Raw genomic sequence first — 27,906 nt, 5'->3', positions numbered from 1 at the left:
GGAAACAACACCAGCGTCGAAGGACAGAAGATCTTCACACAACAAAATCAAATTAAACCTGAGGTAACTGTCCACAAAATAAAAAAAAAACATAAAACAAACAAAAGCAGAATTTCGTTGTATTTTTTATGTTTTACCTCGCCCTTAAAAAAGAAAAGCATACTAGAACTGGGAGAGACCCCCCTCCCCTCAGATTGTTCCTCCTCACTCTCAGTGTCCTGGGCGCTCATGCCCTCATTCTCCCTCATCCTCTCTCTCTCAGTCTGTACACAGAAAAGAAGAAGATAGGACACCCCATATTAACAAAACAAGATTCTTCTGCAGAGTCTGTGTGCGAGTGAGTGAGTGTTCCTCTCTTGTCGTCTTCTTTTAAATTAATTTCATCTTTAATAAATCCTGAAAGATTTCTCTTCGAAAAACGAAACAAAAACAAAAAACCCAAAACTCAAATGAACGTGTTTCCGATGAGCTGCTTGCGCTGGCAGAGGAGCAGGAGCTGCTGCTGCTGCTCTAGGTGACCTCCTAGCGACCTCCAAGCGGCGGATCAGTGATCTCGCCCCCGACTGGGGGGGTTGAGGGGGGGCTGCCATCAAGCCAGGTACTGCTGCATCGCAGTCTTTGCTCTGAGACAGAGAGAGAGGGAAAGAAAGAAAGAAAATCAACAGGTCAATTCACAACGGCTGAGGTTAGGCATGTTTTTAAGATGAATTATAGAAAAATAATATTCCTTTTAAAAAGCATAAAACTACATTAAAATCTCCGGGATAATTTTCAGTAGAATTGGTTCTAGTCTTTCCCCCCCCCCAAAGTGTAACCCCCAGCCTCTCTAACCAGGCTGCAGTCCCTTCCTCAGACTCACCGATCACAGAGGCTGGGATCAGCGGACTGCGTCAGTTTGTGTAGAATATCTACAAAACCCATCTCTCTGAGCCTGTCCTGCCGCTCCTGAGAGCCTGTAAAATAAAGGGTTTTAGAATATCTAAACATCCAGCTATAGCAGACACCACCTCACAGCTGCAACAGCAGACACCACCTCACAGCTGCAACAGCAGACACCACCTCACAGCTGCAATAGCAGACACCACCTCACAGTTGCAATAGCAGACACCACCACCTCACAGCTGCACACTGCAATAGCAGACACCACCACCTCACAGCTGCACACTGCAATAGCAGACACCACCTCACAGCTGCAATAGCAGACTCCACCTCACAGCTGCAATAGCAGACAACACCACCTCACAGCTGCACACTGCAATAGCAGACACCACCTCACAGCTGCAATAGCAGACACCGCCTCACAGCTGCAATAGCAGACACCACCACCTCACAGCTGCAATAGCAGACACCACCCCTCACAGCTGCAATAGCAGATACCACCTCACAGCTGCACACTGCAATAGCAGACACCACCTCACAGCTGCAATAGCAGACACCACCCCTCACAGCTGCAATAGCAGACACCACCTCACAGCTGCACACTGCAATAGCAGACACCACCTCACAGCTGCAATAGCAGACACCACCTCACAGCTGCAATAGCAGACACCACCCCTCACAGCTGCAATAGCAGATACCACCTCACAGCTGCAATAGCAGACACCGCCTCACAGCTGCAATAGCAGACACCACCACCTCACAGCTGCAATAGCAGACACCACCTCACAGCTCCAATAGCAGACACCACCCCTCACAGCTGCACACTGCAATAGCAGACACCACCTCACAGCTGCACACTGCAATAGCAGACACCACCTCACAGCTGCAATAGCAGACACCACCCCTCACAGCTGCACACTGCAACAGAAGGTAGAATCTGTTGCTCTAAGGCAAACTAGCACAGTCTCACTACCACTGGCAAGGCACATGGCCAAGGGACTATTCCCTTACCTCTTACTAGCTTTATTAACATTATTATTAAGGCATGAGTGAAGGGAAGGAAAGGGTGCAGGTGATACGAGATAAGAAATCGGTTTTAAAGCCCTGGGCTTGCGCTCCTATAACAGGACCTGGTTGGTAGCTGACTGTTCAGTATGAACCTGATGATCATGCAAACCAGACTCTACTGTTTAGATGAAGGCACCCAGACTTTTGAACTCTACTGAACAATGTGCCTTCAACACTGATGGGTTTGTAAAGGAGAGGAGAGGGCTGCCTCCTCTCTCTCTCTCTCTCACCATCCTCCTCGTTCCAGATCAAGTTGGAGATGCAGAAGGTGGCAGCGAGCTGCAGCTTCACATTGGAGTGCCCCTGAAACACAGAGAGGGACAGAGGTCTGGGACAACAGATAACTTTTCACTAATCGATAGTGTGTGAAAATGATTAACATCACCATAGACAGCTCTTCTACATTTAGGAGGGCTTCCTCTTACTTTGCTATCCTATCTGACTTACCGCAACATTCAGGACTTTTACAATATACTGTCAACGCATGCACACACACTCACCATATAATATTTAATCTTCTGTAGGATGTCATCATTGATCATGATCAGATCCTTGGCGGTTGTTCCGTCAGCAATGTTAGCCAAGATACAGAGTGTCTGAAAAACAACAGAGTGAAACTGGTGCCTAGAACACAGGAACCAGAGTAAAACTGAACCCTGTAACACAGGAACCAGTGTGAAACTGGAGCCTAGAACACAGGAAGACACTTGGCTATCAACCACTGTACGATGGAGTGATGGAGCACAGAGGGGAAGATTCATACAACTCATCGCCTTCTGCGGCAGAGTGAGAAACATGAGGTTAGGAAAGAGGCCAATGTTCCAGAGAGGCAACCTCTCCCAGCCCCACAGGGCATCTGAGCCCCTCCGCGTCACCTCACCTTTCAGACAGGGGTCCTTGTGATGACGACATTGTCACTATGCGTCAGCTCACCTTTCAGACAGGGGTCCTTGTAATGACGACACTGTCATTATGCGTCAGCTCACCTTTCAGACAGGGGTCCTTGTGATGACGACATTGTCACTATGCGTCAGCTCACCTTTCAGACAGGGGTCCTTGTAATGACGACACTGTCATTATGCGTCAGCTCACCTTTCAGACAGGGGTCCTTGTGATGACGACACTGTCATTACAGCAATTTGGAACAAGTCATTACAGGAACTGCAATTCAATTCCAGGCAAATCCAATTGAGGCCTTCGCCGAAGACATCAGCGTGAGCTTAGCTACCCTGCGGACATGGAATCCACGCTGGCACTACAGCAGAGAGAAGCCTGTCACAGTCACCTGGGAGGTGCACAAAGCAATGAGACTGACGTGCGTAGCCTGGCTTTATGAAGGCCTTTCACCTCACTTTGATATTTTGAATGCGGTCACACAGATTGACACTTACATAGAATCCAATTATCAGTGATGATTATCCAGCACATTGTTTGATTCAATGACAAAACGACTTAAACAGCAAGATGTGGCATGAAGCCTGGGGTCATTTTTTAAAGCCATCATTAAAATGTTAATACGCATCTTCTGCATAAACTGACCTTTTTCTGTGTTGTGTAAGGAGGTACAGCTTTCACACGAGAGCTTCACATTGTTATCTGCATGCAAGGTTACCAGCTGCCAAGCATGCATGAACGAGAGCTTTGTTTTAATAGCGCAATGGGGATTGCTGAGTATATTCCAATTCCTCTGGGCCGCAGGGTGAGCTGTGCACCATGTTATTGTGTGTTAGGTGAACTCCTCTCTCCTAATGAGCCTGCAGCCAGCCAGCCAGCCAGCTCTCCAGCAATGAGGGTCTGCCACCTCTCAGATCAAAGCACAGCTGATGCACACAAGCGGCAGCCAGCTCATTATTGATTACCATGTTTATTTCATTTGCAAGCCTCAATTAAACGTCTGTTGATCGATTCAAAATCACCCAGGTGCCCAATTTAACCAGCAATGCTTGAACTGAATTTATCAGAAGTGTGGGTGCGTAGGAAAGAGATAGCGAGTGCAGAGGGGAATGAGAGCTCAGGCTCAGTGAGGCTGAGGAGCAATAGGATTCTCTCCAGGGTTTTATTGGGAGGGCTGTACTGTGAGCTGGAAGAGGGAACACACAGGGGCGGGAGGTATAGGGTGGGGAGGGATCATTCACTCAATAGACCCCAAACAACTGTATGAACATGGACTTTTTTATATTCATACCCTTATGGTCTATAACAAACGTAGAACTTTTCAGATGATCCCCCAAGTCCGGTGTGATTTAATTCAGTTGAAATGTTTGGTTATAGACCAGCAACAAACACAGATTTTAATCATGGATCCCACAACCAGGGTTGGACCAGGGTTGGGGTCAGTTCCTTTTTACAATTCCAATTCCAATTCCCATTCCAGGGGACCTACACTGTCGGGTAACAGACAGAGGCCAATATTTTTCCCAATGGGCAAATTACAGGCAAATTGTACCCTCCATAATAAATGCCTACAGTGGAAAATCAGGTCCATTGACTTCTTAAATCTACAGTTGTGCGCTGATAGGCAGCAGCAGGGAAACCATGGTGTTGTTGTGCCCCCTTGTGGTAAATTAAAACACAACCAGTCTCTACTGCAATGAGAATCTGAGTGCCTCATAGGGACCAGCTGTAGTGTTTTCCAGCAGTATACCCAGAGAAACCCAACTGGTGCAGTGCAGTGAAGTGACTGTAGTGCAGCTGCTATGAAGTCGGGGGAGCACCGAGCAGTCCAACACAACAGGGACCGCCCACCTCTGATAGTCGACCAATCACACGCCACGTGATTGTGAAGTAATGAGGCAGTGAAAGATGCGACGGTTTCAGATAGACGGAAATGCAGCTGTGGTTACAGGCCAATGACATGACGCTTTAGAACATGAATATAATAAATACAGGGCACAAACAACAAAGCGTGGTGAAGCAGTACGTTCTCTAACGGAGCACCAGATATCAAATACAGGATTCATTTTTCTTAGTTTAGTTCATCCCAACTATTCGTCTCTGTCAAAAAAGCAGTGGTTCTGGTCCAGGCATGAAGTGCAGTGTAATGAAATGAGTGGCGTGCCCTGCAAGGTGAAGTGACCCACCTGCTCCTTGACCTCGATGTTGTGCTCTCCCTCCAGGATCAGAGTGACCGCCTGCATGATCTGCTTCCCGTGAGAGCTCATGATCTGATTGATGTGCTGTCAACAGAACAGAGGAACACCATCACCTGTGTGTGTCAGTGTGTGCGCGACTGCGTGTATGTGTGTGCGTGTGTCTCCAAACTCCGTCCCTACCTTTCCCTGCTGGATGTGGAGATACTTTGTCATGCATTTGTCTCCTCTCAACTCGACTACTGCAACTCTCTCTATGGTGGGCTCCCAGCATGCACCATAAACCAACTGCAGCTAGTTCAGAATGCCGCTGCCAGGATCCTTACCAGATGTAAAAAACATGATCACATCACCCCCCGTCTTGCCCAGCTGCACTGGCTACCTGTAAAGTTCAGGATTACATTCAAAACTCTCCTGCTCCCCTACAATGCCCTTCATCACACAGGTCCGGAGTACCTCCTAAACCTGCTGACCCGCTATGTCCCTGCCCACAAGCTGAGGTCCTCCGACTCTGGCCTGCTTGTTATCCCCAAGCAAAAGTGCACCACACTTCAAGAAAGCCTGTTTAGCTTCATGGCTCCGATTCTCTCTCCCAGCTTTGGTGCATGATGCTCCCACCGTCGCTTGCTTTAAATCAACTCTCAAGACCCATCTGTTCTCTCTTGCTTTCCATGCTCTTTAAGACTGAGATCTGCTATTAGCTACTGTGTTGCTGCTACTATTTCATGTATTATGCTACTATCATGTATAATGCACGTTTCACTGTATTTAATGTATTATGCATTGTTTTTTTACTGTATAGCATGTATTATGAATGTCTCTGTATTTAAAGTATTATGGATTTTCTTGTTGTTACTGCATCTGCATCAAGCACTGCAAGTGCTTTGTGATGGTGGTCCACTATGAAAGGTGCTATATAAAATAAAGATTGATTGATTGATTGCTAAGTCAGCATCTGTGTATGTGTGTGTGTCTGTGTGTATATATAAGTCAGTATCTGTGTGTGTGTGTGTGTGTGTGTGTCTGTGTGTATATATGTCAGTATCTGTTTGTGTGTGTGTCTGTGTGTATATATAAGTCAGTATCTGTGTGTGTGTGTGTGTGTGTGTATATATGTCAGTATCTGTTTGTGTGTGTGTGTCTGTGTGTATATATAAGTCAGTATCTGTGTGTGTGTGTCTGTGTCCGTGTGTATATATGTCAGTATCTGTGTGTGCGTGTGCGTGTGCGTGCATGTCAGTACGTATGCAGCACCGTGTGCTTGTCTGTGCGTGTGCGTGCGTGTGCGTGCATGTCAGTGCGTATGCAGCACCGTGTGCTTGTCTGTGCGTGTGCGTGCATGTCAGTGCGTATGCAGCACCGTGTGGTTGTCTGTGCTGACCGGCCGTGTGGAGAGCAGGTTCCTCAGCAGTCCCAGGGTCTTCATGAGCACGTTGACATCAGGGTCGGACAGCAGTCTGAAGAGCTGCTCCGTGCTCAGCGCTCGCAGGATATCCATCTTGATCTTCTGCTCTGCCTGGAACGCCATGTTCTACACGTACGAGAGAGAGAGGGGGGACCACACAGGTACCAGTGAGTGAGGAGGCGAGAATCTCACACAGATATCAGGGACACCTGCAGTATACTGTACACTGCTTCTCGTTTTCACATGCCCTCTCATCAATAACTAGTGGGTATTATAACCTCATCGATACAGTAGAAGGGTATCAAACTGCTTCAGTACGGGGGTATATATATATTGAGTGTGGATACTCACCATGAGTGCCCAGATCCCATTGACCCGCAGCGCTGGGCTCTCACTCTGAGTCAGGCTGCACAGAAGATCGATCGCTCCAGACTCCAGGATCGGCTGCAGGGACACAGCAAGCGAGGCGTTCACAGAGAAAGCCAGAATCAAACACTGACCAATGCACTGACCATGACACCAGTACTTGTTAACTACCATCATATACATAGATGGCAGAGCAATCCCCCTAACCCTGCACACAGTAGTGAAGGATTGCTCTGTTACTGTGCATGAGACCTCTTGCTCAGACTCACCTCCTTGCTGGGAGAGAACTCAAGCAGCAGGTTGCACAGTGTGGAGGAGGCCATGACCAGGACCTCTTCCGGAGCGTTCTGTAGTAGCTAGGGGGTAGAGGGAGAGGGAGGGAGGGAGCGAGAGAGGAGACAGAATGTATATGAGTGTGTACTTCAGGATGGAGTGGCCTTTGCACAGTCCATTCTTTTTTGGAACACAATACAGAATGCAATACCTAGTAGTTCCAGGTGACATTTTCAACAATTTTATCCAAGCTGCTAAAAATCAAGGCTGTTCTGGTGGAATATTGCCTGAAAATGTCACTCTATAAAACAAGTAGCTTGAACACTAACGAAGGCATTTGCCAAAATGATTCTCTATTCGACTTGCAGGTATGACCCCTCTCTGCCTCCGTCTCCATCTCTGCATCTTCAACTACCTGCCTGCCACTCCCTCCTCACCTTCATCAGCGGCTTCCACACAGCGTGGTCCTGGAAGCTGGTCCGGAGCTGCTGAACGGAGCGAGACAGGCTGTGCAGACACCTGGAGGGGAGCGGAGGAGAGGAGAGGAGAGGAGAGGAGAAGAAGGGAGAGGAGAGACGACATCAGCAGCATTCACTGGCCCTCCGAGATCAACTCCCACTGAGCTCCCACTGCCTTGAACACTCAAGTGCAATCCGTAGAGCAAATATTGGACAGGTCTGAAATGTGCACAACAAAGACAGTACACTACAGCACACTGCTGGAGACAAAGAGCAGTTATTTTAGGGCAGAAGAAGTGAGAAACAGTTCGAAGGCAAAGAAAAATGTTTTATCAAGACACTAGACAGAAGCAAACACAATTTGATCAACTAAACATCCTGAATCGTCACACCGCCATATTTGTTGACAGGATCACATTACACTGCACGCAACACGCAGGTGACCCCAAACCAAGAGGGGACCTCCCTTCACCCAATAGACTTGATCAGGTAGCGTAACGAGTAAAAACATTACAAATCAGACAGCGCTGTTTGCACTGCAGTGACAATGCTGGAGAGAGTCAAGCTCTGGCATGTCTATCCAGGATCTGTGTACCCCCTCCTGGGTTCACAGGGGTGGAGGGTGCTGGGAGAGGGGAGAAGGGAGTCACCCAGCAAACAGTGTGGAGAGAAGAGAAGGTAGAGAAGAGTTGCCTACCTGACGGCCGCTAACCGCACCTTGATACTAGACTCTGACAATCCACTGACAATTCGGTCCATCATATTCTCAGTTTCAATTATCTAAGGGAGAGAGGTTAGGGCTGCATAAATTCATACAGCAGGAAGAACAGCAAGGAGACAGTCAAGATAACAACAATAATAATGACAATAAGAACACGCAGCAACACACACCGCCAGACTGCCCTCCTCTCCAGGGGTGACCAGAGAAACCCAACAGACACTCCCAGAAGATCATTGCAAGACCTGAAAATATTCAGCGGTTCAGTTATAACCAGCAATCTGTTTGTTTTTAAATTCAGCGTTTTGAATTTTGGTATTGTTTTGTGGGTTACAGAACGCCCTGCAGTGTTTATAAGAAGCACATAGCCTTTACACTGGCTGTATCCTGTGTTGTCCACAGTGCAGTGATATGTTTGTCGACATATTTCCGAACCATTTTAAATGTTTTGTTCACACGTCATAGGTCATAAATTAGCTGGAGAATAATGCCATCATTATTTCTTGGGAGCCGAGATGGGAGCATGACCTGGATACACTAACGACGTTCATGAGCTCAATCCTCTTTCTCATGTTGAATGTTCTCCGATCTATTCCCCAGCAGAGTGTGTGATAATGTTGAAAAACACAGAGCAGCAATGATAATAACACAGAGAACAGTAAAAGGTAAAGCGATGCCATTCTTGTAAACACTGGAGGATGTTTTGTAACCTTTTAAACTGGGAGATCTACGACCAGTTACGCAGTCAACAATGTATCTCACAATATTAGCTACACTTTTTGATTTTCCAGTTACCAGTTGCTGTACCTGTTAAAGTCAACAGGACAAATAGAGAGCTTCCTCGTGTCTTCAATTAAAAAAAACAACAGCCTTAGAACCAAACAACTAACCCACATACACACTCCAGGGGTCCTGCTCTGATTTGTAATATTCATGCAGAATTTTCTCCTAGGAGTTAATAAAGATCAAAGGCTTTGAAAATATGGCCCACAGAGGCATGACGTTATTGAACTTCAGCGTTCTGGAACACAAAGATTCTGTATATCAGAGAATGTAAAAAACACATTCTAAATAACTGGGTTTCTGCTTGACTTTCCAAGCCTTGTGCCACAAGCAGTCACATCAAAATGAATGCCTTCACTGAAGAATCCCAAAGCACTTTATTTCAATTAAACATGGATTTGAACATTTTAAAATATGATTAACCTGGGAAAGGTTTTGGCAGGTCCGTAAGTGAAGCCCCAATTACCATGTTGAAAGAATGAAGCACCTGCTGCTCTCGGAACACCTGTTTGTTTTCTCCTTTCCAAAAGCAATTCATATAATAGATAAAAATGTGTCCCAAAGAGTTTTGTACCTCATACATTTTTTTGGTCCAAAGGCAGTGAAATGAAAATAAAAAGCATTGAAAGACCGCTACATGGAAACCCTGAATCGAGAAGCGGGTCAGCGGGACAGGTCTGGATCTATTATCAAGACCAGGGCATTGCAACACACTCCAACAAACCTCTTCCTTTTGCGCTTCTGAAAAATTATCAATGTAGAGCAGTCTGTCGTTGGACTGAACTGCCACGTCATCGATAATACGGTAACACAATCAAAATAGCTGTTGCATCAAACCGTGGCCCAATACTGCACAACAAAGCCTTGCATTAAGCACAATGAAGTTACGAGAACCCCACTTACCTTTAAAAGGGAGACATCAGCAGTGACAGCAGTACTACTGGGCTGATTCTATAGAAGAACTGAGACTATAGGAGGTGCACACCAAGCTGAGATTTGAACCCAGGACTACCTATCTCTCCTCCACAAGCTCAGTTCTAATGGAATCAATGCAACACACTGACTCATCCTAGAACTAGACTGATAAAAACAAACTCACCTTCCCACTGACACAACAAAAGTACAAAGAAAAAAAAACTTAAATGAACCAGTTGCCTTGTAGCACCCAAAACTGCAGAGTTTCTCACACTTTGAAACGTGACTGGGCTGGAACACAGCTGAGGTTATGAAACAAGTCTCCACTGAATATAGCAGTCTTAGCCTTAGAAGGTTTTACAGCAGGTTTAATTTATTAGACACCCAAGCTTTGCCCAGACATGCCTTGCATTAGTTTGAAAGGTCTCGTTTCTGCTCACCCCCTACACTTGGCTTCATTGAAAACAAACATGCATTCTCAAATATTTCCCATCCAATGTTAACACCTTCTTCCCCAAGAAAAAAAAAATAGATTGGGCCGTCTTGCCCTCTCTGGACACTGTTCAAGTCCATCCCGTGGTCTCAACTGGACAGAGATTGGGCGATTGGGAGAGGGGCAAATCCACAAATATGGGCATTGCACATAACTGCAGACAGAGCTGCACCACATGCTGCGATATCCAGGGGTGACTGCAGTTCACTCTACTTGCCCTGCCATCTCACCCGGTCTCAGTCTCTTACTGGAGTCCTGAAGGGATGCACCTGGCCAGGCTCTCCAGGCAAGGGGACCCCACCGCTCTCTATCAGATCCCCATTCCAACACTTTGTACACTCCATGGGCAGCTGTGTCCAAGTGCCAGTAGCTGTACACAGTGGCTCGGCTTGGAACAGAGTACACTCTAAACCCTTTATATTTGCACAGCGTTTTTTTTTTCAATTTAAGTTAGCTAATTATTGGATAAATCAGTTAAAAATGTGCAGTACTGTTTATAAATCCTGCTGGTTTCACAGACTGTGCCTAGCACTAACTGCCTTTGGACTAACTGATGTTACCTTAGGTAAGGCACTCCAAAATTATTGGTTAGTGAAACCAGTCCTTAATCCCAACTCCTGGCCCATTTGTAACAGTTCCACTGTGCCACTTTTATTTTTTCTAATATCATTTAAAATGTTGCAGGTTCAAATCTGTGGAAAGGCCCTTGCACAACACAGAGCAGAATGAATAAACAGAGCTTTGAGATTAAAATGAAGGGATCCTTGTCCTCCCTTGTGTTGTGGATACAGGAGTCTTGTTTGCTGTACACTGCCTCCACATTGCCACCTAGTTCTTTAATGTGTATCAGCACAGCATCTTTCAACTGCAAAATCCTCTTCTGCAATAAAAAAAAAAATGTCAAAGATAGTTCGGTGGAGATTGGCTTTCTCTGCTGCCCTGTCACAGTATCAGGAGTCCCAGTGGTTCCTGGAGGGCTATACCTCCCGAGCTGCGTGGGTTCCCTTCTCTCCTCCGCGTGAAACCTGCAGAGTCCTGCGCGTGGAAAGGGTTGGGTCTAGAGGATTCTACTGCGGTCATGTCCCATGGAAGCGACTGGCTGAACTCTTCACCTAAAGCAGGACTGCTTCTTTTGTTTGTCTTTTTTTTTTAACCAAAGGTTGATGTGCCCACAGAGCCCTAGAGCTTAATCTGTTATTCAGGTGGACTTTAGAATCATGAAGAATGCTATTCGTTAGATTATACAAGCATGAGTCCTTTGAGTTTTTCATCACTTTATTTGATTTTTTTTAGAAATTTTTGCAATTGGTTTATAGGCATGCAGGTTTATCACATTTGTTTTGTTTTGTTTTGTTATCTGGTACTTTTGACAAAGTCGCTACGATTGATTAAAATGTAACCCTCAGGCTACTGCCCTGATTCCTCACCCACACTGGAGCTTTACCCAGATCTCTGTCTGTACCGGTCTACTGCCCTGTTCCTCACCCACACTGGAACTTTACCCAGATCTCTGTCTGTACCTGTCTACTGCCCTGATTCCTCACCCACACTGGCGCTGCACACTGCACAGGCTTGGTGCAGCTTTACCCAAATCTCTGTCTGTACCTGTCTACTGTACAGCAGCTTGATCCAGGTAGAAGCACTGGAGATTAAATCTATTTCTACTGCAGGGGTGTTAAAAAAGTGTTTAATCAGCAGCCAAATGTTACATGTTTATTAAGCTGTTTAACTACTGTCAACAATGCCAAATAGAGAGGGCTCAGCCTCAGTGTTTATACATCACTATGTGTTTAAAGGGATTTATTTCATATTTAGTCTAACACAAACCCAGACATGCCGCAGTGCTTTATCAAGAAGTGCCAGCACTCCGAGGAGTGTTCTGATTGGTTACCAGCATTCTGAACGTGTTCATTCCTGCAGTTCTTCAGAGACCCCCCCTGTTCTGTTGTGTGATTCTGTATACAGCTTGACAGAGGAGGCAGCATCCCCTCTTTGTCCAGAGGCTTCCTGTTTGCTTGTTTGTTTGTTTGTTTGTTAATAAACTGGATGATTAAGAATTCTGGAACCACTCTAGCAAGCAGGACTATAGCTCTGTAATTCCCATAATGGCTTATAATACTTGTTCCAGGGATGTTAACAAGACTCCTGTTCCATAGCAGTTTGATCCATTCCTGGTTTCACTACGAGTTTAATAAGACACATCTGAGCTTGTCACCGATACACTGTGGTTAATCAAGCCCGCACTAAAACCAGGAATGGGTGAAACTGCTGTGCAATAGGAGTCTTATTTCCATCCCTGTGTTTGTTTAGAAAGTCATGGATGACCCTCTTGGAAACAATTCATCGATGGTCCCAGCCCGATAGTAAATATTTGTGAATTAAGCAGTAGATGTCAGTTGTGACATTGTTCTATTTGGGCTGTGGCTCCAGACTTCTGAAACCCCATGTACAGAACAGTATGTTTATCTGTTGTAGGCAGAAGGCAAAATATCCATCATTTCCACTCAATGCCGAGGGATTGAATCTTCTCCTTTGTCATTTAGCAGGCTGCTTTGCTGGTATTCTGTTAAATGGCAGTCAGTGCTATTTGCCTACGACAGATCCACTTGTTTCATTCGAAATCGCAGAGAGCTGAGAACACCACTTCCCATGAGAGAAACAGAGTGATTGCACAGAGCTTTATTCATATCAGCAGAGCACAGCAGCATCACCAGCAAATATAACCATCATCAGTAATAAGCATTAATAATATTAAATCACCATCATCATCATCACAAAACAAAATCCACACAGGCTACTACTACACATCGGCAGAGCATACAGGTTCAAATTTGCGATCATATAAAAACGGAAATACTTGAGATATATATGAATATACTGCAGATTTTTTCCCCCCCAACTGGATTGAATGAGAGGAATGCAGGATTTATAATACAAAATAAAATAAATAAAAAAAACTACAATAGCACAATAGCAAAAACCAGAGTAGAGTCCTTCACAAGAATTAAGACGCATCGTTTTTTTAATTGATAAAAGAAAGAAAAGAATATGAGAGTAGGCAAATAATGACCCTTTGCTTTCATGCAGTAAAAGTGCTTGAGATAAATAAACGTCAGTTAGACATGTGCTCGGACACAGAAGCAGCTCTGGATTGGCATTTCTGTGGCGGCCCCACGCTCACCCGACAGAGTGGTCTCATTCATTCTCACAGAGCAGGCTCACACCGCATGCGAGTGCTTGCAGTGCGTGTGTGTGTGTGAGCGTCTGTCTCTCTCTAATGTCCCTTGTGTCCCTCTCAGGTGGTCCGTCCTGCGGACAGGGCAGGGGGGCGCCCCTCCCCCAGACTCACCTTCTTCCGGATGTCCTCGTCGTTTGCCCCCAGAGACGCATACAGCTTGAAGGCCGCCTGTCGCAGCTCGTGGGCATGCTTCAGGTCATGGTCCAGCTGCAGTGAGAGGGGGAGAGCACAGGCAGAAATCACATTGAGGGACTGGATACTGCACAGGCAGCAATCACACTGAGGGACTGGATACTGCACAGGCAGTAATCACATTGAGGGACTGGATACTGCACAGACAGCAATCACATTGAGGGACTGGATACTGCACAGGCAGCAATCACATTGAGGGACTGGATACTGCACAGGCAGCAATCACATTGAGGGACTGGATACTGCACAGGCAGTAATCACATTGAGGGACTGGATACTGCACAGGCAGCAATCACACTGCACAGGCAGCAATCACACAGAAGGATTGCAAACTGCACACTGTGCACTGCACAACAATCACGCTGCACGGGCAATCAAGCCTCTTACCCGCTTGATGTCTGTGATGGCGCTGACAGAGCTGGGGTATTTGAAGTAGTCTGCGAGCATGGCGATCAGGTGGTCAGTGATGCTGGCGATTCTCTGCAGCTCCACATCCGGCTCAATCAGATAGGCCAGCGTCTCTGCGCCGTCCACCCTCTCCTCCAGCAAGCGTTCCTTACTGCACATGCGCACCAGACAGGGCAGAGTCTGAGAGAGGAAAGAGGAGATAATTAACACTGAGGCACTGAACCTTTGCTCGGAACAGTATAGATTATCCAAGAAAAGTTGTAATTAGAATTGAATAAGTCATGCTCTAGACATATGCAAAAATGGAAGTGTGACAGATGGTGGAGGAATAACATCTTTGAGAGAGCAGGGTTCAGCAACACAGACCCTGACTGAATTAGACAAGCCAGCATTTCTTTGATAAAAAAGCCCAATGTCCACCCACCTTTAACACAATGCAGTTATCGTCAGTCCTGATGGCTCCAGCTCTGCACATGTACGTTAGGCTGGGGGAACAGAACAGAGAGAACAGCTTCAGATCAACACATTGATACAGCGATGAGGTTCAGGGGTTTGACAGTTCTGGTGTACTGGCCACAATGGACGATGGAGGCTGCACAGAAATACCATTTTTTTTTTCAGTGAATATTAAAGGGGATTTACAAAATGAAACCTCATTTAGAAATCAACCCCCACGACCATAACTAATCCAATAACATAATAATACCTTTTCTATAGTGTCCTTCATGTGCAGTCCAACCATTAACCTTCAGATATACAGTAGAACTAAAAAGAGCTCTAAACTGCTCTCTATTAAAAGGCTATTAGAAAACAGAATATTTTCAGCTTAGATTTAAAACTAGTGATTGACTCAGCATTCTGAACAGAACCTGGAAGCGAGTTCCAAAGTGAAGGAGCTGGAACACTAAATGCTGAGTGACAGACTGGGAGGCGAGGTCTGCACTGTACGCACTGCCCAGGCAGCAGAGAGACACCCCACACTCAGAGTTACCATTTGGCTGCTGTGAGCTGCATTTCAATGGGCTTGTCCCTCTGCATCATCCTGACGAATACCTGAGATAGCAGCTCTCCATCCACCAGCACTGAAACACAGAGAGGGAGAGGGAGAGGGGGTTAGACAGCACGATCACAGTTAAACACTCACATTGTAATCTACTACAGGCTATGAATGGTAAAGCTTTATGGTGCCAAAAGACTGCCAGGCCCTTAGTGAGTACAGTACAGTAAGTTGATTTTGAGGAAAGGACAATAGTTGCTGAAAAACACCAAAGAAACTACAGAACTACGTGAAGTGTTGCAGTCTTGTTTACAGGCATGAGGGGGTACAGAGTGGAGAGGGAGAGAGAGTTCAGGGTTAGGGTTAGACAGAGAGTTCAGGCGACACTCACCATTCACCAGAGTCATGGAGACCTGAGGGTTTTCGTAGGCCAGGACTGAGAAGCATTTCAGTGCCTGCATTTGTACCTGCAAGAAGAGAAACAAAACCAGCGTCAGTTTGAAGACCAGAATAAACAAAGCAGCTGGACAGCGATCCTCCTCAAAGGGCTAAACAACCTTTTATAGAAAGTGCTCCCTGTGTTTCAACATCTGACTTAAAAAAAGAAATGAAACCATGACACATAGAATGAATAAGTAAAGGGTATTAGTAAATAGATTACTGTCATCACAGCCTATCAGCGAGTTTATTATTAGTAGCAGTATTATTATATTGTACCTGTTATATTTGATGGAGAAGGAAATAATTGTCATCATTATAAAAGGTTTGTGTTTATTAATTCTGTAAGGGACATCCTAAGTAAAGAGACAACACACCAGGACCACACTGCTCTGCTCAGGGGCTTCACCTTGTATGAAAAGGAGATCAGCAGGTGTGCAATGTTCTGGATAGCCCCGTGGTTGTACAGTATCGTCTGATGGTCTGGAGTCTGAAAGGAAAAGATTCACAAACGTTCAGGAGCTAGGTAGGATAACCACAGGAATGACTTCACTGAAATGTCACTAGAACCCTAAGAAGCAGTACCTTGCAGCAGTGAGAGAAGATCTGACAGATGTACTCCTGTGTGCGTCTTGACCGGCTTAACAAAGACATGAGGTGAGGGATCACTGCTGCGTCCTGCAAGCACACAGAGAGAGAGACACAGAGGAGACAGAGTGAGAGAAAAAACCATCAACACATACAAATCACTGCTGCATCCTGCAAGCACACAGAGAGAGACACACAGAGGAGACAGAGTGAGAGAAAAAACCATCAACACATACAAATCACTGCTGCATCCTGCAAGCACACAGAGAGAGAGACACAGAGGAGACAGAGTGAGAGAAAAAAACATCAACACATACAAATCACTGCTGCATCCTGCAAGCACACAGAGAGAGACACACAGAGGAGACAGAGTGAGAGAAGAAACCATCAACACATACAAATCACTGCTGCGTCCTGCAAGCACACAGAGAGAGACACACAGAGGAGACAGAGTGAGAGAAAAAACCATTAACACATACAAATCACTGCTGCATCCTGCAAGCACACAGAGAGAGAGACACAGAGGAGACAGAGTGAAAGAAGAAACCATCAACACATACAAACACAGCCACTGTTACTTACAAAGCAGCCTAAGAAAAAGCAACCTAAGACTACAATAAGCCACTAAAATTAAATGTTTGAGCAGTTTATCTTTGGCTTGGTAACTTTATTGGGTGGGATTATTTTCCTTTTTGAAAAAAATAAGTACAACTTTGCTAATGACTATTTGTGGTGAAACGTTTTGTCCCAACTCCAGGCATTCTCAGTTCTAAACAATTTTAAAAAATGTTCCTCCTTGCAATATTAACTGAGACTAAATGCTCTATTAATAAAGAGTTGACAGTGACTGATTCAAGCTGCATCTCAGTCTCACCGTATAGAGGAGCTGCACAGGAGTGACAGTGCTGATGAAGACCGTCCGCAAGCAGCGCAGACAAGCCTCAATGAACTTGAGGTCCTGAGAGAGAAGACCTGCCAGAGAGAGCGAGAGCGAGGGAGAGAGAGAGAGAGAAGTCAGGACTGCAACACAAACACACACACACACCTCCCTCCCTCCCAGTCCCTCAGCTCTAACCACTAGACCACACTGCCTCCCTCCCAGTCCCTCAGCTCTAACCACTAGCCCACACTGCCTCCCTCCCAGTCCCTCAGCTCTAACCACTAGCCTACACTGCCTCCCTCCCAGTCCATCAGCTCTAACCACTAGCCCACACTGCCTCCCTCCCAGTCTCTAAGCTCTACCCACTAGACCACACTGCCTCCCTCCCAGTCCCTCAGCTCTAACCACTAGCCCACACTGCCTCCCTCCCAGTCTCTCAGCTCTAACCACTAGACCACACTGCCTCCCTCCCAGTCTCTCAGCTCTAACCACTAGACCACACTGCCTCCATCCCAGTCTCTCAGCTCTAACCACTAGCCCACACTGCCTCCCTTCCAGTCTCTCAGCTCTAACCCCAGTGCTCAAGGCTGGCAGTGCAGCACCTTGCAGCAGGGCAGGGATGATGTGGCAGTCCACCAGGGACTTGACGTTGTTCTCGGTGCCCATGGCCAGGCTGCCCAGCACCACGGCACACTCGGTCCGCAGCTCCGCGCCGGAGGAGTCCTGCTGGAGGAGGTACAGCAGCCTGCCACAGCAACAAGAACAAGAACAGCTCTTTAAACCAACTATTGCTTTTAATTCAGGGGCTTGAAAAGAAGATTATCTTCTCTTATTAGTGAAGGATCTCTAATGGTCGCAGTAAGAGCAGTCAGGTGTGCTGGTTTTGCACATCAGACATTAACCTCGCAGAGGTTTGAACTGATGTGTGGACCGATGAACAGAAACACATCCAATGGGCTTGATAAAAACAGCAGCAGCAGCAGAACCCTTGGACACAGCGCCTTTCACAGCCGATGCTGTCCCGACACACTTCCAATCTGATAACCGGTACCTTTGCTTGAGCCCCCGGCAGAGTTTATTAATGACTTCATCCCAGCATCTCTCAAATACTCAGTCCCTTTGTGCATTTGTACTTTACCCAACCCTCGCATAAATATATCCACACACACTCCGCTCTACCCCTGTGGATGCAATATTCCTTATTCTCGGGACTCTCATTGCTAGACGTCTGTGTAAAAACAATTCAAACTGAAAGCAAGAAGGGCAGAAAGTTACCTGGGTACAGCTCCCAGCACGATCAGGTTAGCCTTCTGCTTGTTGTTTCCGATGACTGCATTCTTCATGTCACTGAAAACACAAAACAAACAGCAAACACGGCTTCACTATGACTCAGTGCCAACGGGCTGAGCTGCGCATTCTCAGGGCGTATGTGGGTTTGCCTTTCAGGAAAGCCCCACAGCTTCTCTTACCGCGGTATTGTGAGTAGCCGAGGCCCAAGCTGCTATAGGGATTGTTACAGTATATACATTGTATCATATATATATTTTATTCATAGAAGTGCAGCTACTCACATGACTCCCAGCAGCACTTTCTGTGGGTCTGGGTCGAAGAGTCTGTCAACATAATGGCGACTGCTAGCTGTGACCTCCTGTGGGAAACACAGACCCACTTTAATACGCTGAGCCGCTCAGCAAACACAGATACATCTAGAAACGTGGGCACTGACTTCACGATTTCTGAAGTGCACACGAAGCAATAACAAAATAATGTTTAGGTCTGGAACAATTCATGCAGTAAACACGTTTCTACATTACTACCCTGTAAAGAACAACGGTCATGTTGTGATGTCACAATAATTCATTCCAGCATAATAGGTCATTGGTTAAAAATATCTGAGGTCTTCCTAAGAGCAAAAGCTGAACAGCAGCTAGGAGGCCAGTACTCAAATCACAGCCAAATCTTGAGAACAGTTAGTGCTAGACTATTGGTATTCTACATGCTTCAATATCTCTGTTATCCATCTAAATCACAGCTTGCAGCAAAATGTTTGTTGATCAGGCAGCCTTATAGTAGTTATGGACTAATTCATTTCACAGGAAAATCATAGGAACAACCGTACTGCATTGATCACTGTGACAGACCATGTTCCTGTGTGACACTGACAGATGCAAGGTGTAGCTAACCCTTAGGTACAGTTACAACACAGACACCAGGCACTGCATCCGAGCAACACTTCTGATACAATTAACTGGTTGAACATGCTCTGCTAAATAAAATACCAGCACAGGAGACCGTTATTATTATTATTATTATTATTATTATTATTATTATTATTATTATTATTGGTCATGTTGTGATTTCCAAATGCTTAATTTACCGCACGTGGATGAATCTATATCCACGATATTCAATTAAAATCTGCCTATCCTTAGAACTCAAATATATTCAGGCTATTTAAAAAAAAAAAAAAAACACGGATGTCCCTGTCAACAGGTATATTTATCATGAGAAAACATTACATCATTTCAGGACCGATCGCACAACACGATATAGCCTGGTTACTTAATCATAGTAGAGTTTTTCATTCAAACTATATAAGTAAGTGGTGTTTGCAATGATTACCATGTTTTGTCACAATCGACATCAAGCTTCAGAGCTCAAGGAAGAGACTGGGTTTTGATTAACCTGAAAAAACTAAGTTGGTTTCTAGAAAGAACGAAAGTGACAGCTTGCTTACTCAACCAAACGACAGAGAGACGTTGTGATCATCAGGCCCCAGCGCTTCTGAATTGCACGGTGTACCGTTGCTGATTACTAGCCAGCTAGTGCTGCCAAGGGGGCGTCTCCTTTAGAAGCCCCTAAAATACCACCAGCCTCTCTGTTGTTTACAATAAAACAGGTTCAGACACAGGGGCGTTTTCTGCACAGATTGCATTTATTAATAGCCCATTTTCAGCAACAGCGTGCCGTAAATAATAATAATAAGAATCATAATAATTAAAAAAGGCAGGTTTACTGAATTCGGTGTCAGCAATCGTAAGCCATCATGTTTACAACCCAAATCAGATTCCTGCCCCAGCGCAACCCTGCAATACGAAAGCCGGTTTAACGTGTGCACAGCTCCGCTGCGTTGCGTAAGCGCTGTACAAAAACAACAACAACCATATATTTATTTAGTTGTGTAATTCGTTTGACTCACAGATAGCACGCTGATACGGAGAGGGGCCTCCAGCAAACACGCCATCTCTTCCCCCTGACAGCCGCCCCAACCGGAGCAGCACTTTCCACAAAAACAAACACGCAGCTTCACTGGACGATAATACTATTAACAACAAACACCTGCTATCTGTTTTTAATCATGGTAGGAGTTTTATCTTTTCCGCACCAGATTTCGATTTTATTCACACTTTATTTATTTATTTATTTATTTATTTATTTGTTTAATCTTAATAAACGATTCCCAGACTCTATCGAATGTTAATTTGAAGATTAACAAGGAATCGTTTAATAAGGCAGGTTTGTGTTCGGCGGTTTCCACGTTGAGTTGCGTGGTTACGGCAATCCATTGGGCTGTCAGGTCAGCAAGAGTTTGCGGGGTACAGAAGGGAACAAATGACGTTTTTGTCTGGGCAACAAAACAGAACCTATTTTAAAGTAACTTCCCCGACCCCTGTATAGTTTCCACTGAGTAGTACTTTACACTGGGTTATATAAGATATATACTTCAGTGCTTTACTTTGATATCCAGAGGTTCTCAAAGCTGGTCCACTGCTCCCCCCTGTAATTGCACAAAATAACGTACGAATTCTTAGGGAACAAAATGACATCTTTTAAAAATTAAAGCATAACTCAATTCCCATTGTAAGAGTATAGGGTATTTCCTACATATTTATTTGTATTTTTAAGACAATTAAATCAGTACAGGACACTTTCAAAGTGTTGAAAGTGCACTAGCAAATCACAGGAACTCGTTCACCGTAGCGCCTCTTTCCGGAGCTTCAGAGCGCAGGCGCGTAGTTTGGTCTCCGTCATGGTGGGACGATTTTACTGATAATTTATTTTACTTTTATTTTATTAATTGTTGTCTTTGGTGTTTCTTTAAACGTAACTCGCATTGGTCAGTGTCCCATGTACAGTGAGTGGATTCAGGTGGGGGCACTTTTTTTCAATCCATTTCTGCCTTTTCACTGTAGTGTGTTTGTGTATGTGTGGAGTTGGTTTTAGTGCGTTTTTTAAACGAAAGGTCTTGTGAATACATACGGTATGTTGTCTTGGATTAGGTTGCAGAATACATCTTCACATAAAGAGGTGTATACGCACGTAGTAATGTCGCACAGGCAACAGTTGCTTCTGCCTTGTTTTTTTCCCCATTGTTTAAATTGATTCAGAACTAGATCTTTTGGGATATGGAACAGAAACAAGGACGTGTCCACCCAGTATTGAGACTGTTAATATTAGGTACTGAGCGGGCTCGCTGTACCTTGATGTAATTCTGCATGGTACAGCCAGTGAACGAGAACAGGGATGGAAATAAGGCTCTCATTTCATAGCAGTTTGATTCAGTTCTGGTTTTGCTATGAATTTAATAAGACGCATCTGGAGTTTGTTACCTAGACACTGTGGCTGATCAAGCTCGTAGTAAAACCTGGAATGGGTGAAGTGCTCTGCAATGGGAGTCTTATTTCCATCCCTGGTATGAGTTTTTCCAGTGCATATTGTACACAGACAGAAGATCACAAAGTGCCTTCATCCTGTACAAATCTATGAGCAACTTCTGTGCATATTTCATTTTACTAAATAAATTGCTCCTTATTTCTTGTTCGCTTCCCAGAGTCATAGCTAATTGTAGCCCTACAGGCCCCCTGGTAAAGGTGTGTCGGAGATCTCTCCCTGCTTCGTCAGGATGAAGGTGGCGGTGGAAGGCTGTTGCCATGGCGAGCTGGATAAGATCTACGAGACCATTGCCTTCCTGGAGAGGAAGGAGGGAGTGAAGGTGGACCTGCTGCTGTGCTGCGGAGACTTCCAGGCCGTGCGCAACGAGGCCGACATGAAGTGCATGGCAGTGCCGCAGAAATACAGGCAGATGCAGACCTTCTACAAGTGAGTCAGCCACTCCAGCATCAGCACACTGCTACCACTGAGCACAGTAATGATATTAATAATAATAATGATCATAATACAGACCACCTACAAGTGAGTCAGTCATTCCAGCATCAGCACACTGCTACCACGGAGCACAGTATTAATAATAGTAATCAATAATAATAACAATCGCCAATCCTCAAAACAGTTACTGAACACAAATCTGTAGTCTTTGGAAAACGGTACATATTGGCTGAAGCAATTCCAATGTGTTTAAATGTGGGGGCACGCCAGCCCAAGCTCTCATCCATTGTGACAGCGATGTGACTCGTAACTGGATTGCTAGTTAGGAGAGATGTCTGGCTTCTTACGAGAACAGTAATATTAATGGTGATCACATTTACAGCCCCTCGCAGAGTCAGGTATAATAGTAATAATATTAATGATGATTACATTCACAGCCCCTCGCAGAGTCAGGTATAATAATTTTAATAGTAGTGTGTTCAGCACAGTCCAGACTGACCGGGTGTGTGTGTCTCAGGTATTACTCTGGAGAGAAGGCGGCTCCTGTCCTCACCATCTTCGTGGGGGGCAACCACGAAGCGTCCAATCACATGCAGGAGCTGCCCTACGGGGGCTGGGTAGCACCCAACATCTACTACCTAGGTAAGACTGAGCCCCATTCACTGGAAATGCTTCATTATCCGTTCCTCCCTGTTGCCCTACTGGCGATTGAGTGATTGATCATCTCTCCCTGCCGTCACAGGAGATGAATTCATGTTGGAGAGTGATCTAATTGATGCATTGGTAATGTTGATTTGTGTGTTCCCATCTCCTACTGTTTTATATGGTTAATTAATTGGTTGTACTGGTCATGTCTCCCACAGGCTACGCAGGAGTGGTCCGGTATCGAGGGGTCCGGATTGGAGGGCTGTCTGGGATCTTCAAGTCACATGACTACAGGAAAGGTAACTGCACACTTCCCTATAGTACAGTGCAATCCATAGCAGGGTCTAGCAACTCACTTTGGGACAGTCAGCATATCATTGTTCAAGCTTTACTATTAGGGATGTACTGAAAATCATTTAAGAGCCTTGCAATTCAGAAGTACTGCAGCTGACCTCGATTACACACAAGGTGTTGAGAGATCAGTCTCAACAGACAGGCACACTAATAGCAAAGGAGTGAGATTCAGGACTTGCTCATTGTTTGGTTGTACAGACCTGTACATTTATTAACAAACACACGGTGCTCAGGATAAAGTGCATCGGTGCTCCATGCAAACACAGCGCAGACCTGTCGGTAACTGATGCAACTTTCCTCTGCATGTTCCCTGCACAGGTATTAATACTGAGCTTCCTTTCAAATCCAGGTCACTTTGAATGCCCTCCGTATGACCAGCAGACTGTCAGGAGTGCGTACCACGTGAGAAACATTGAGGTCTTCAAATTGAAGCAGGTGAGGGGGAGGCTGCATTTCATCTGCAGTTCTCAAAGCAAACATCATAACCAGAGTGCTCTGCAAAGCCTAAAGCGTCAGCAAGCTGTTTCCAAGAGCCAGGCAGCACCCAGGTTTAATGTAGTCAGCCTTTTGCTTCTGCATCAGGCAAGGCAAGCAGCAGTTAGCCCAGGGGCTGCTCACCTAGCTGCTCCCCAGCATGGTGTGCATGTGTGGGGGCTCAATTACAGAGCTTACAGGTTAAAAAAAAAAGTCCCTACTAGGTAAGAAAAACCTGGCCTTATGGGAACATCCCTGCAATGGTTAAACATATTGTAATGTCTAACTTCAGCTTTCATTGTTGTGTTGATCCCCCCTCCGTGCCCATGTGGAGTTTTTAGAATAGTAAATCTACAGTATGGGTTTCAGTGCAGAGTAGTTCTCATGAAGACTGTAAACTGTGTGTGTGTCTGCACTGCAGTTGATGGGTGATTGTTGCTCACCGTGTTCACTCAGATCCGGCAGCCCATGGATATCTTCCTGTCTCACGATTGGCCGCGAGGGATCTATCACTATGGCAACAAGTCTCAGCTGCTGAAGAGGAAGTCGTTCCTGCGGCAGGAAGTGGAGTCGAACTCGCTGGGCAGCCCGGCTGCGGCGGAGCTTCTGCAGCACCTGCAGCCTGCATACTGGTTCTCCGCTCACCTGCACGTCAAGTTCGCAGCCTACGTGCAGCACCAGGTCAGCCTCGCTTGCATGTATGCATTCATAGGCCTGGTCTTTTAAAATTTAAACACATTAGCGAATATTCTTTCATTTTTGAATTAGCCGGAAAACAAAAGTGAAATTTGCACCATGTTACAGTAAAACACTATTAAATGACCAGTTAAAGTCATTACTAATTAAATTACTATGCCATCAAATTAGAAATTCAAGAAACCTTGCAAACCTGTAAGCAAGAAATGTTGGTAACTGCAGTAACAGCGTTCGACCACCTGGTTGCATGTGTGCTGTTCAAAGATTATTCATACATACAGTTTGTCGCAGTAAATTAAAGCTTGATACAGGCTTGTGTGTGTTGTGTGTTTCCAGGCGCAAAAGGACTTGTTGCCGAGGGCAACCAAGTTCCTGTCGCTCGATAAGTGTCTGCCTCACCGAGACTTCCTGCAGGTGAGTGGGCTTCCTGTCACGTCAGGGATTTAAAGAAGCGCAAACAGATGGCTGCATAATATATATATATGTAATGTAATATATTTATTTATATATATATATATATATATATATGTGTGTGTGTGTGTGTATATATATATATATATATATATATATATATATATATATATATATATATATATATATATATATATATATGTATAATCTCATCCATTCAAGATATGCATATGTTTTAAATACAACACTATGGATAACCTGCTGCATGCTGGTACCTGCACTGTGTCTTTTGATAAATAGATTTTCAACAATGTAGTTCTCAAGACAGGACTGAGAGATTTTCAAAGCTATTTTTCCAAACCTGCAGGCTACTCACAAGCCGAAAATTAAATGTGAAAAGTTAAATCTATTTCTGATTTGAAAACTTTATTTGGGTGCCTTTTTTACTGCCTGATACAATTGTGCTTTATGACAGTTCTGGTGTTGCTGTTCTAAAACATTGAGAATCACTGTGAAGGAGCTGTCACAAGACCAGTACATCCTATCCTGTGTACAGATGTCATCTGGTGCATAGAGCACCTGACACAAATCCAGTGTTAACTTAGCAGTACTTCTTGAGTACTATCTTATTTTTTGGGGGATTTATAATAAGTTACACGGTTACTGTAAAATTTCACACAACAACACTTTGTCACCCCCAAACTGCATGAGATAACTACTAAGAGAGCCTGCACCTCGTTTCCATGCACCTCTCAACCCAAAGCGGGCCATGGAAACGAGGTACTGCACACCCCAGAGTAACGCAGTGTCAGGCCTGTAGGTGCACCGCCCTGTGTCTTCCCCTGCCCTTACCCGTTTCCATGGCTGTGTCTCAGATAGTGGATATCGAGCAGGACCCCAGTGCCTCGGACCGGCTGGAGTACGACCCCGAGTGGCTGTCCATCCTGAAGAACACCGCCGGCCTGGTCAACACGACCGCCAGGACCTGGAACATGCCAGAGAACAACGGCCTCTTCTCCCGGTGAGCAGATCCCCGGCACAGCCTGCTCAAACACTGACCAGACAGCGCAATGAGAGTCAACAGAGTTAACCCTTATACCACTACTGTTAACCAAAGCACACAAACCAGGACCAGAGGACAGCTGGAAACAAAGTGGAGATAGACTTTACACAGAGAGTGGTGAGAGGATGGAATGGGTCAAGATTTCTTAAAGGGGAGTTTATCTCTCCTAGAAAGTATGAGTTGAGCTAGTAAAGCTAGTGAGTGGGGAGGCAAAAGAAAGATACTGACAGGGGAGTAAGCTTGAAACTAAGAAAGGAATGAATCAGGTTAGGGTTGGAGCTTGTTCATGGTTTGGCCATGTTGACACTACTTGCACAGACCCTTCATTAATGCTGTCCGTATTACATGATTTTTTGTTTTTGCTGTGTAAAGCTAGTACTGTACTTTTGCATCTGAACTGAACAATAGTAATCACACAGGGTATCGAGTATTGTGTATAATCTGTATATAATCAGATTGGGGTTACCAGATAGTGAGTGCTGTACTAACCTGTGTGTCTCTGCTGCCCCCTGGTGTTCTCAGGTGGGATTATAGCGCCTCTGAGTCTGGTCTGAAGGAGGTCCAGTCTGACCTGGGGGGTGACCTTTGTGTCCCTGAGAACTTCAGCGCAACGGCGCCCCACTACGACCCCAACAACCCCCAGTTACAGCGAGAGCCCACCTATGCAGTGAACCCCCAAACCACAGAGCTGTGCGCCTGCCTGGGGCTCACCGACCCCAACGCATGCAGGACTGAGGGGGTAGGCTGGGAGGAGGAGGAGCAGGAGGATAACCTGAGCACAGGGAGCGCAGAGGAGCCCAGCGAATACCCCACTGACACCTCTGGGCTGTCCAGCTCCGTCAACCCTGATGAGATCACCATTGAAGAGGAGTGGGAGGAGGAGGGAGGCGAGGAAGCGGCGATACAGAGCCCCCCAGCACGCCTCGTCCTGCCCTCTCCCAGTAGAACCAGCAGCAGTGACGGGCTGATTGAGAATCGACCCCCCTTTTCCCTCTCTGCCAGCCTGCCCGAACCCATGGGGGTGTCGTCCTCGGAGGAATTCACCAATGAGGAGCTGGAACGGCACGAGGGGGCAGGGTTAACAGATGGCATTGAGGGGAACAGCTCGCCCCCTAGTGGAGAGAGCAGCGCAGCACGGCCTCCCAAGCGCATCAGCGGGGAGAATGCAGCCACGGGCCAGGGTATGAAAAAGATGAAGAGGAGGAATCAGACCATCTACACTGCACGGGGAGAGGAGGAGGAAGAGGAGGGAGACTGCTGATCGTCTTCACACGTTTTTATTCTAGTTCGGCTTGTTTTAGTTCTCGTGGCGGTGGGGTTTTTATTTAGTGCACAGTGCCGCCTGCCTCCTGTGGATTGTATGCTGTTGCTGTTTCTTTCAGAGGAATTGTTTTAAAGAGATCGCTGGCCATCTGCTGGCTGAATGCTCGCTGTCCAGTAATTTGGGGTTTTTCTTTTTCTGAAAAGGTATTGCTGCGTCTGTAAACTGTGCAACACTGTTTACATTTTTTCTGTGTGTTTGTAAACATTGGCTTTCCCTTTTTACTTTATTTTAATCATGTAACACAACCGGAATGAGCCAAGTGTGTTGGAGCCATCCTAATCTTGGCGTTCAGAACTTTGTTTTATTTTTATTGTTTGTTTTGTTTCTCTGAAACTGGAGAATGCTAACCCTCTTTTTAAAACAACAGCCGAGAACAGATTAATGAATTTTTTTAATTAATGATTAAAGACTTCAAAATTGACACCTCTATAGTGTCCCTTTACCCCCCCCCACAGAGATTTGGATTACACTATGATTTTAATTTTTGTTTTAGGTCAGAAAGCACATTAAAATGTTATGTTCTACTTGACACTTGTGAGCTTGCTTTTGTTTTACTGAATTTGTCCTGACAAATATTTTGATGCACCAAGGGAAACAAACAGTAGCTTTAGCTCTTGGAAGGTCCAAATTACTGCATGTCCTGTC

At 45.4% G+C, this 27,906-nt stretch overlaps 2 protein-coding genes across 6 annotated transcripts; one reads left to right on the top strand and one right to left on the bottom strand.

The window, feature by feature from the left end:
* Positions 1–112: 112 nt before the first annotated feature.
* armc8 (armadillo repeat containing 8) lies at positions 113–20,487 on the bottom strand. 3 transcript variants are annotated; one of them, XM_034004775.3, is made up of 22 exons: positions 20,388–20,487; positions 18,760–18,836; positions 18,464–18,535; positions 17,791–17,933; positions 17,183–17,280; positions 16,306–16,398; positions 16,130–16,210; positions 15,674–15,749; positions 15,277–15,367; positions 14,710–14,770; positions 14,265–14,465; positions 13,797–13,892; positions 8,236–8,318; positions 7,518–7,599; positions 7,077–7,163; positions 6,793–6,885; positions 6,418–6,567; positions 5,028–5,123; positions 2,448–2,543; positions 2,178–2,250; positions 860–953; positions 113–623 (listed from the first exon to the last, which is right to left on the bottom strand). In XM_034004775.3, exons 1-22 carry the CDS (start codon positions 20,430–20,432, stop codon positions 590–592), a joined length of 2,022 nt encoding a protein of 673 aa, XP_033860666.1. In that variant the 5' UTR covers positions 20,433–20,487; the 3' UTR covers positions 113–589. The 3 variants fall into 3 exon arrangements, with proteins under 3 accessions (XP_033860666.1, XP_033860674.1, XP_033860683.1); XM_034004783.3 differs by having other exon boundaries at positions 18,760–18,833; positions 20,388–20,440; XM_034004792.3 differs by lacking the exon at positions 20,388–20,487 and adding an exon at positions 19,811–19,978.
* LOC117403013 (lariat debranching enzyme B-like) lies at positions 20,418–27,790 on the top strand. 3 transcript variants are annotated; one of them, XM_034004841.3, is made up of 9 exons: positions 20,418–20,549; positions 22,020–22,288; positions 22,812–22,936; positions 23,158–23,238; positions 23,643–23,728; positions 24,224–24,448; positions 24,800–24,877; positions 25,750–25,895; positions 26,460–27,790. In XM_034004841.3, the coding sequence occupies exons 2-9, from the start codon at positions 22,092–22,094 to the stop codon at positions 27,196–27,198; spliced, it is 1,677 nt and encodes a 558-aa protein (XP_033860732.1). In that variant the 5' UTR covers positions 20,418–20,549; positions 22,020–22,091; the 3' UTR covers positions 27,199–27,790. The 3 variants fall into 3 exon arrangements, with proteins under 3 accessions (XP_033860732.1, XP_033860740.1, XP_033860723.1); XM_034004849.3 differs by lacking the exon at positions 20,418–20,549 and adding an exon at positions 21,149–21,221; XM_034004832.3 differs by lacking the exon at positions 20,418–20,549 and adding an exon at positions 21,157–21,337.
* Positions 27,791–27,906: the final 116 nt, after the last annotated feature.

This window comes from Acipenser ruthenus, chromosome 10 (assembly GCF_902713425.1).
Source record: "Acipenser ruthenus chromosome 10, fAciRut3.2 maternal haplotype, whole genome shotgun sequence".
NCBI lineage: Eukaryota > Metazoa > Chordata > Actinopteri > Acipenseriformes > Acipenseridae > Acipenser > Acipenser ruthenus.
The sequence above is the reverse complement of the archived record's forward strand: the minus strand, read 5'-3'. Positions and strand labels throughout refer to the sequence as shown.

Bases quoted from the DNA above. Each gene is read 5' to 3' on its own strand.
- armc8 (XM_034004775.3), bottom strand. From the start codon at position 20,432: ATGGCGTGTTTGCTGGAGGCCCCTCTCCGTATCAGCGTGCTATCT. The intron at 17,934-18,463 runs GTAACTTTCTGC...TTGCTGTGGCAG, and splicing joins GTGCTGGGAGCTGTACCCAG to GCTGCTGTACCTCCTCCAGC. The intron at 2,544-5,027 runs GTGGGTCACTTC...GTTGTTTTTCAG, and splicing joins ACATCGAGGTCAAGGAGCAG to ACACTCTGTATCTTGGCTAA.
- LOC117403013 (XM_034004841.3), top strand. From the start codon at position 22,092: ATGAAGGTGGCGGTGGAAGGCTGTTGCCATGGCGAGCTGGATAAGATC. The intron at 23,729-24,223 runs GTGAGGGGGAGG...GTGTTCACTCAG, and splicing joins AGGTCTTCAAATTGAAGCAG to ATCCGGCAGCCCATGGATAT. The intron at 24,878-25,749 runs GTGAGTGGGCTT...GCTGTGTCTCAG, and splicing joins CTCACCGAGACTTCCTGCAG to ATAGTGGATATCGAGCAGGA.